Source organism: Muscardinus avellanarius (genome assembly GCF_963383645.1).
Source record: "Muscardinus avellanarius genome assembly, chromosome: 6".
In the NCBI taxonomy this organism is placed as follows: Eukaryota; Metazoa; Chordata; class Mammalia; order Rodentia; family Gliridae; genus Muscardinus; species Muscardinus avellanarius.
The window spans coordinates 98,365,942-98,375,405 of record NC_137791.1 but is presented as its reverse complement, the minus strand read 5'-3'; the positions used below and the strand labels follow the sequence as shown (position 1 = coordinate 98,375,405).

Below are 9,464 nucleotides of genomic sequence, written 5' to 3'. Positions count from 1 at the left end.
TCTACTTCTTACACCCCCAGCCCTATTTTATTTTTTTATGTTGAAACAGGGGCTCATTAAGTTGCAGAGGGCTTCACTAAGTTGCTGAGGCTGGCTGCTCAGGGTCTTACTAGGTTATTGAGAGCCCGCCTCCCTCCCTTCCTCCTCCTCCTCCTCCTCCTCCTCCTCCTCCTCCTCCTCCTCCTCCTCCTCCTCCTCCTCCTCCTCCTCCTCCTCTTCTTCTTCTTCTTCTTCTTCTTCTTCTTCTTCTTCTTCTTCTTCTTCTTCTTCTTCTTCTTCTTCTTCTTCTTGTGGTACCAGGGATGGAACCCAGGGGTATTGTACCTCTTAGCTACACCCTCAACCCTATTTTTTACTGTTTGTTTATTTATTTATTTATTTATTTATTTTTACTTTTTTAGGTGCTGAGGGTGGAACCCAGGGACATTTTACCTTAGATTGACACCCCCAGCCCTATTTTTTATTCTTTATTATTATTATTATTATTATTATTATTATTATTATTATTTTGGTAGTACTGGGGGTGGAACCCAGAGGCTTTCTACCTCTAGGCTATACTCCCAGACCTATTTTATATTTTATTTGGAAACAGGGTCTTACTAAGTTGCTGAGAGCCTCACCAAGTAGTTGAGGCTGGCTTTGAACCCAGATCTTCCTGTCTCAGCCTCCCAAGTGCAGGGATTACAAGTGTGCGCCACCACGCCCGGCTTTATTCTTTATTTTGAAACAGGTTCTCACTGAGTTGCAAAGGGTCTTACTAAGTGACTGAGGCTGGCTACAAACCCAGATCCTCCTGTCTCAGCCTCCCAAATCCTGGGATTACAAACATGTGCCACCACGCCCGACTAGTCTCTTTATTTTATTTTATTTACTTATTTATTTTTGTGGGTCTGAGGATGGAACCCAGGGGCGTTCAACCTCTGAGCTACACCCCCTGCCCTATTTTTTATTCTTTATTTTGAAACAGGGTCTCACTGAGTTGCAAAGCACCTCGCTAAGTAGCTGAGGCTGTCTGCGAACCGAGATCCTCTGTTCTCTGCCTCCCGAATGCTGGGATTACAAGCGTGTGCAACCCCGCTATGCTTGTTCGGAGTCTTAACTAAGTTGCTGAAACTTATCTTGAACCTGTGATCCTCCTATCTCAGCCTCCCAAGGACTGAGATTATTGGTATGAACCACCCGGGCGTGGTGGCACACACGCTTGTAATCCCCGCGCTTTGGAGGCGGAGACAGGAGGATCGCACATGTTCCAAGCCAGCTGTGCTGGTTTAAGAGACCCTATTTCCAAATAAAAAGAATAAAATAGGTCTGGGAGTGTAGCTCTGAGATAGAAGGGTTTCCAGGAACCCCAGTACCACCAATAAATAAATAAATAAAAATAAAATAAAATAAAAATATAGGTATGAACCACCACCATGCATAGCTATTTTTTTTTTTTTTTTTTGCAGGTCTGGGGATGGAACCCAGAGGCATTTGACCTCCGAGCTACACCCCCTGCCCAATTTTTTATTCTTTATTTTGAAACCGGGTCTCACTGAGTTGCAGAGGGCCTCACTAAGTAGCTGAGGCTGTCCGCGAACCGCGATCCTCCGGTCTCAGCCTCCCAAATGCTGGGATTACAAGTGTGCGCCACCACGCCTGGCTTTTATATTTTATTTGGAAACAATATAGGGCAGGGGATATAGCTCGGAGGTCGAATGCCCCTGGGTTCCATCTCCAGACCCGCAAATTAAAAAAAAAAAAATTGTCAGGTACTGTTATTATCAGGCCAATTCAAAGGGACCTAGATATTTATAGAATTAAAGTCTCAAGGCACATATGAATGTGCCTACTTAAGGAGGATGAACACAGACCACCTTTCCGGAGTCTTGGGATTGTAGCTCAGTGGCAGAGTAATTGCCTAGGAAGCACAGGCTCTGTGTTCAATCCATTACATCCCTCTTCCCCACACACAAATTAATTTTCTACACATCCTTGGGAAAACTGAATAGTGGATTATGTCCCAGAGTATCCCAGAGACTCACAAATAGGATTCTCTATAATTTCCTAGAGAGAAGAGTAATTATCTAAGTACCTCAAAGCAGCTTAATTTACTTTAATCTAAAACAAGCCTCTACTCATAAACTATTATCTTTATTACTTCTCCAGGACAATGCTCAGATGATATATTTTAAATCCTAGGTCAGGTTACTGGTATTTATCTTGTTGACTTGGGGATTTGGATTAGTCCTAATGAGTTTTCTTCCCTTGGTGGTAGTTTTTCTAGCACTTCAAGGACAATTCAGAAACTGTATATTCTCCACTCTTCCAACCTCATTGTCCTGCTGAAATACTACTTAATGGAAAGAGAAAATAATAGTAAATATTATTTAATAACCCCCATCTTCCCATCTACCACCAAGAAAATATGGGGAATAAGGTATTATATAATTCAGAGCTAAGAGATCGCCTCCTAAGAATTCAAGAACCTATTCATCCCTGCTCTGATTCCACTCCTACATCAATAACATATGCCCCCTGTAGTGAGTAGGGGCCCAACCCTCTGGCCAAAGGACCTCCTTATTTTGTGGCACTGGGGATAGAACCCAGGGCATTCTACCTCCAAGCTATACCCCCAGCCCTATTTTTTTTTAAATTATTCTTTATTTTGAAAGAATGTCTCACTGAGTTACAAAGGACCTCACTAAATAGCCGAGGCTGGCTAAGAACTGCTATCCTCCCCTCTTAGCCTCCCAAATTCTGGGATTACAAGTGTGTACCACCATGCCTGCCTTGCTTGCTTATTTATGTATTTATTTATTTTGGTGCTAGGGATTGAACCCAGGGGCATTCTACCTTTGGGCTACATCCCCAGCCCAGCCCTATTTTACTACTTATTTTGAAACAGGATCTTGCTAAATTGTGGAGTGTGGGGGTAGGTGTCATTAAATTGCTGAGGCTGGCCATGAACCTGTGATCCTATCTCAGCCTCCCAAGTACTCAGACCATGCATGCCCTGCTCATGCCTAACCTTTAAAGTTCCTAGGATTCCTTCCTCACATTGCCTTGTGCCAAAACAATGAACAAGAGGCCCTTTGATAGACCAGAGGGCTGCACGCCTGGGGGAAGGATGATGGTGAGCAATAGGTGGGGAAAGACAAAGAGGAAATGATGGGCCAGGTGTGTGCTCATGGAGATAAAGTGGATGTAATATTTCTGTAAGTGCCTAGCAATTTCTAAATTATTTGGGGGCAGGTGATCACACACACACGCACACCTTGACTTAGGATTTTAGAACTGCTAAATGCCTTTTAAGTCACGCTAAATGCTTTTAGTGACTTGTAATATTTTCCACTTTGTCAGGAGTTTCAGGAAGAACTAACATACAAGTAGGAGCAAGTTAAGGAAAGGGCCACACCTGCTAGAAAAGAAGCAACTCCTTCAGCCAGGAACAAAGCCGCTTATTGTAAAAGAGGACACCTGAAAAGCTAGTTAGAATCTCTGTGATGCATGCTTCAGATACCTCTTGCTCTAGTTTTGCATGTGCATAGAAGAAACTTTAAGAATGACTTTTTAAACAGATACTAACACTCCTAATTCGTTAGAGAAGACACAGTGTGGTAATTAACCTGAAAGAGGAAGATCCTTGCAAGATTTCAGATGGAAAGGGAATATTTTTGTCTCCACACTTTTCAGTGAGAACCAAAGACTATCTCCTTGGCAATTCTTAAGAGCTGCTGGCATTCAAGAGGTGGAACACGACCTAGTTTTGAGGAAGACATAGATAGTGTGGCATGTTGCTCTTTTGGCAGAGGGGAAAAAAAACCCAACCATTCAAAATAAATAGAAATTTCCACTTTAATGATTCCAGGCATAACCAATACATTTATCTGAAATGCCACTTTAGGAGGCTTTGCTTGATCTAAATCCATCCATTTGACAAACATTTAGTGGGCACCTCCTATGTACTAGGCACAAGGATATAACAGTGAACTCTGTCCTAAGAGAATTCATATTCTACTAAGAGAGACATACAGCAAACAAATAAATATGTGCCTGCAGAAAAACAAAACAGGATAAGAGGATGGACGATGACAGGGATGCTATGGGAATAGTAACAAGAACAGTGAACCTTGGCAACGTTTGAGCAAAGACCCAAATGAAGGGAGGGAGTCGGTTGTGTGACAACATGGAGGACAAAGAGATCCTGGAGGGATCCTGGAGGGACCATTAAGTGCAAAGTTCCTAGAAACAAGCGTGGCTTGAAGACCATCAGGAAGGTCAGTATGGCTGGGCTTGAGTGAGGGGTGCAAAAGTGGTAGCGAATGAGACATCTATCTGCAGATGTTGCCAAGAGCATTATAAGACAAAGAAAGGCTGGGTGTGGTGGTGCACGATTGTAATCCCAGCATTTGGGAGGCTGAGACAAGAGGATCGTGGTTCGCAGACAGCCTCAGCTACTTAGTGAGGTCCTTTGCAACTCAGTGAGACCCTATTTCCAAATAAAGAATAAAAAATAGGGCAGGGGGTGTAGCTCAGAGGTAGAATGCCCCTGGGTTTAATCCCTAGTACTGTAAAAACAAAACAAAACAAAACAAAAAACAAACAAACAACAAAAAAAAAAAGAGTAAGCAGAATAACCAGTTCTTTGTGTCAGGAAGGAGTTTCCTGGATGGATGAGAATGGGTTTAAGAAAGGAGTCATATTTGTTCGTTTGTTTGTTTGTTTGTTGTGGCACTGGGGTTCCTGGAAACCCTTCTGCCTCCGGGCTACAGTCCCAGACCTAATTTTTTTTATATATTTTTATTTGGAAACAGGGTCTCTTAAGCCAGCAATGCTGGCTTCGAACCTGTGGGATCCTCCTGTCTCTGCCTCCCAAGCACGGGGATTACAAGCGTGTGCCACCACACCCGGCTAGGAGTCATATTTGGAAAACAGGATATTTTAGACAGAAAATGCAGAAAGGCAAAAAGGTAGCAATACAGAAGACCTGTCATGTGTGTCCACACCCTGATCGTTGTTAGCTAAGGGTGGAGGAGGCAATTGGAGGAAAGCCCGGAACACAAGCCAAGTAATTCAATGTTGACATCCTAGGAGCAGTGAACGTGATCCCAACAAAGCACTTAAATTTTGGTTTTGCTACCACCAGTATACATTATAAACACATACTACGGAAGACATACTTTTTTTGTGGCACCGGGGATGGAACCCAGGGGCATTCTACCTCTGAGCTACACTCCCTCCCAGCTCTATTTTCTTATTCTTTATTTTGAAATAGGGCCTCATTAAGTTGTTGAGGGCCTAAATCGCTGAGGCTGGCCTCCTGTATTAGCCTCCCAAGTACTGAGATTATAAGCGTGTGCCACCACGCCCAACTAAAGACAGATTTTTACACTCACATCTCTCAGCATTCTTCACTGTCAAGTACTTTTAATACACAACTTAAAAAAAGCGAGATATAGTGTGAAAGTTTTTCTGGAGGAAAATGATCTAAAGACCAGAGAGCATATCAATTAATGTTGAAAGGCGAGGTAAGAGAAGCGGCTTTCTACGCCCCGTTTCCGTACCAATGTACTGTAAACTTTAGGCCGGAAAAAAAACTTTTAGCGGATGAGATAATGCCTTTAAAAGTGCTTAGCACAGTGTCTGGCTCGTAGTAAGCGCCCAACAAATTATGGTTATTATTTTGACCTTAGACCTCTCTTATCCGTTTGGGATTCGGGTTTCTCATTTTCAGAGCCATGGATGGGTCTCTGGGGCTCTTGTCACCCGTTATAATCTCCGATTTCAAGTAGACTCCAACAAAATGTTTGCAGAACAAAGTAAACCCTCTCGACCAGGTCGAGCTGAACGAACCGAACCAGAGTGGGTACAAGACCGGCCCGAGAGTCCCACCATCCGTATTTGGAGGTGGAAGACTCTCTAGAGAACCGTATCCAACGCCAACTGGCGGCGAAGAGGTCGCGTCGCAATCTGAGCCCCGCGGGCAGGCGGGCGGGGACACAGCCCCGGGCTCTGGGCGGGGCGGGCGCTAGCGATCCCCTCGCCGCGGGATTGGCCAGACCCCGCCTCCGCCGGCGTCCGCCACGCCTCTTCCGGCAGAAGCCACGCCCACCAACCACAGATTCCGCCCCGACCCCGCCCAGTACCAGGCCCCGCCCCTCGCCCCGCCCCGCGGCGCGCTTGGCGCTGGGTCCTCTCAGCGCCCGCGGCGGACACGTCCACCCCGACGCTCTGAGGTCACCGGCAGAGCCGGACTGCGGGGGGCGGAGGGACGGAGGGAAGATGGCGGCAGAGGCCGGATATTGGCGCCGCCTCCCCCAATCCCGGAGCCGGCGCAGATGAGGCGGCTCGGCTGGGGCCAGCGGCGCTTCGGAACCCGAGCCGGGGGGACCCTGGCGGTGGGGCCTGGCCCTGCTCTATGCCGGCGCCTTGGCTAGAGTGAGCGGCGGCGGCGGCGGCGGCGGCGGCGGTGGCGGCGGCGACGCCTTTTTTCCGGCTGGTTCCCAGGGGCTGTGAGTCCGAGCGGGTGTCGAGCGGCGGGGCCGGGATGGAGGACGTGAACTCCAACGTGAACGCGGACCAGGAGGTGCGGAAGCTGCAGGAGCTGGTGAAGAAGCTGGAGAAGCAGAACGAGCAGCTGAGGAGCCGCTCCGGGGCGGTGCAGGGCGCAGGCCCCCTGGGGCCCGGCAGCCCGCGGGCCGGCGCGTCCGCTCCCTCCTCGGGCTCGGCGTCCCCCCGGGGCTTCCCCTTGGGCCTCGCCGCGAAGCTGTGCAGCGGGGCCGGGTCGGGCCCGAGGCGGACGAGTAGCGAGGAGCTGCGGGACGCCACCTCCCTGCTGGCGGCGGGCGAGGGCGGCTTGCTGGACGAGGTGGAGCCGCTGCGGCCCGACGAGCTGGAGCGCCTGTCAGGCTGGGAGGAGGAGGAGGAGAGCTGGTGAGCGCGGGGCGCCGGGCTGGGCGGGGACGGCCGGGGGCGGAGGAGCTCCCTGCGAGGGTCCCCCGAAGGACCTCGCGCTTTGTGTGGCTGGAGGGCTGCGCCGCTCCAGGACAGCTGGAGTTGGAGATCTAAGGCGTGCGCAAAGGAAAGGGGCATATAGCTTGTTCTGCTCCGGCTTGTGGATCTTTTGGGGTTGCTGGACCCTGTTGGGGTGCATGGGTTGGCACAGCTCGAGAAGGTCAGCTCGCAGCGAGGACTCAGAGGAGGGGAACTGCATTATAGGAAGGAATCCTGCTTTGTGTGAAATACTGACGTCGAGAGGGTGGCCTGAGTATTTTGGATGTTGGGAAGGTGTCGGCTTGATGAAATATCACCGGGTTGAGAGTTGCGGGCTTAACCAGAGTGGTCTACATCTGTACAGCGCTCAGCGTTTGGGGCTAGAACGAGATAGGTATATTTCTTGTGGGGATGGGGAGGCCTTGTGAATCAGCACTCCGCTTTGGGTAGTGGGGTAAAGCTGGCTTTGTGTAAAGAGGACAGAGGACGGTGCTGCTTTGTGTAGAATCAAGGGTGTAACAAGGGCCCTGACTCATATTTTAAACAAGAATTGGATCTGGCATCTTTCAGAATCGTGGAGTTATCAAACCAGTCTTTCATTTCCCTGTCTTCCTAGGGGCAGAGTTAAAGAGCCCTATTTAAAAACCTAAACCAAAACTGTATTGTCATAAGCCACTTCTTCATGAAATCGTTACCCATACCTTAAGATCTCTTTTATAAGTAGAAAAGATACAGGAGGCTTCCCCCCCCCCTTTTATTGCAACCTAATAAAGATATCCGAGGGAACTTCTCTTAATTCATCTTTCTTAAAGTTTTAACTTTTAGCTAAAATGTTTCTACACTTTGTTGAAATTGAAACTTCTTATTTAGTGAAATGGACATCTCTGATAGGCTGGTATTGCAGGGCCAGAACTTCGAAGGGTTCAGAGCTTTGCCTGGATTCAGGTTCTGGAGTTGCCCCCTTACTAGCTTTATGACCTTGAACAAGTTACTTTGAACTTTCTTTTTTCTTTCAATTTGATGGAGAAAATTGCAATTCTTACCTCCCTAGAGTTTCAAAGATTAAGTGAGATACACACTGGGCCCGGCATATAGTAAATTCTCCAAGACTAATTGGCTGTTACTCGTAAGCCTCGTTATTTAAATCAAGAAATATTTAGTGAGCCTTACATGATGTGAGTTCCTAAGTCTAGCCTGTTCAAGTTTTATGCAGCTGAATTAGATGGGATATATACAGTGGATTGCTTAAAAGAATGACAGACCAAGAAGTACTGACAGTGCTCAGAAACTTGAAGGAAAATAGTGGTTTAAAGTAGTGGGATAAATTTTAAGGAGAAGATGGCTTTGGAGTCCGGGAGTGGGGAAAGAGTGGGAAGGGCATTTTATGTTCTGACAGCTACAAGAGTATTTGTAGCTCACAGTTAGGAAGGTATGAATGACAGAGGTACTCTTTAATATATGATGTCAACTCTTTATTTTATTGCCAAGCGATACTAATTATTATTAGAACTGACAATGATAGTGACAGTTTTTTATATAAGTGTGAAATCACGTCCTCCCAAAGGAATCCTAAGTATGTATTATGCACTTTAAGTGAATTCAGAATCATTCAAATATCATCACATGCCCCTTCCCAGTGATGATGATAATAATGCTCGTAATAATGAGGATTAGCTGAACTCATCAGCCTATTTTAGAATATGTATTATTAGAACACATTGATTCCACTTAGAGAGGCTGATTAAGGCTTTGGCTACTCTAGTTTCTGAGCATAGGATTTAAGGTAAAGCAAGATATTTTAGATATTATGTCAGGAGTTTCTTTTGACCAAATGACTGCTGCTTACTTTTTTGATCTGGCTTTATTTGTTTACGCACCAGGGGCATTCTACCTCTGAGCTACAGTACTCCAGCCTTATTCTATTGTTTATTTATTTATTTTGTGGTACTGGGGATGGAACCCAGGAGGCATTCTCCAAGCTAAACCCCTAGCCCTATAGCCTTATTTTTTTTTTAATTTTTTTTTTTTTTTTCCCCGTACTGGGGATAGAACCCAGGGGCATTCTACCTCTGAGCTACACCCTAGCCCTTTATTCTTTATTTTGAAACAGGGTCTCACTGAGTTGCAAAGGGTCTCATTAAGAGGCTGAGGCTGTCCAAGAACCTGGATCTTCCTGTCTTAGACTCCCAAATGCTGGTATTACAAACATACACCCCAAGCCTGGCTTTTTATTCTTTATTTTGAAACAGGGTCTCACTGAGTTGAAAGGGTCTCACTAAGTAGCTGAGGCTGTCCGAGAACCTGAATCCTTCCGTCTCAGCCTCCCAAATACTGGGATTACAAGGGTGCACCATCACACCTGCCTCCCCAGCCCTATTTTTATCCTTTATTTTGAAACAGGGTCTCGATAAGTTGCATAGGGTCTCACTAAGTTGTGGAGGGCCTCACTAAATAGGTGAGGCTGGTGGTGAATCTGGGATCCTCTTGTC

The 9,464-nt window shown here is 46.7% G+C and overlaps 1 protein-coding gene across 2 annotated transcripts in view; it reads left to right on the top strand.

The window, feature by feature from the left end:
- Positions 1-6,529: 6,529 nt before the first annotated feature.
- Positions 6,530-9,464, top strand: part of SLAIN2 (SLAIN motif family member 2) — a gene marked incomplete at both ends in the record, with an annotated part of 88,086 nt that continues 85,151 nt past the window's right edge. For both annotated transcript variants that reach the window (XM_080698034.1, XM_080698033.1), the window contains one exon: positions 6,530-6,915. In XM_080698034.1, coding sequence (XP_080554160.1) covers positions 6,530-6,915 — 386 coding nt within the window. The remainder of the gene's footprint in view (positions 6,916-9,464) is intronic.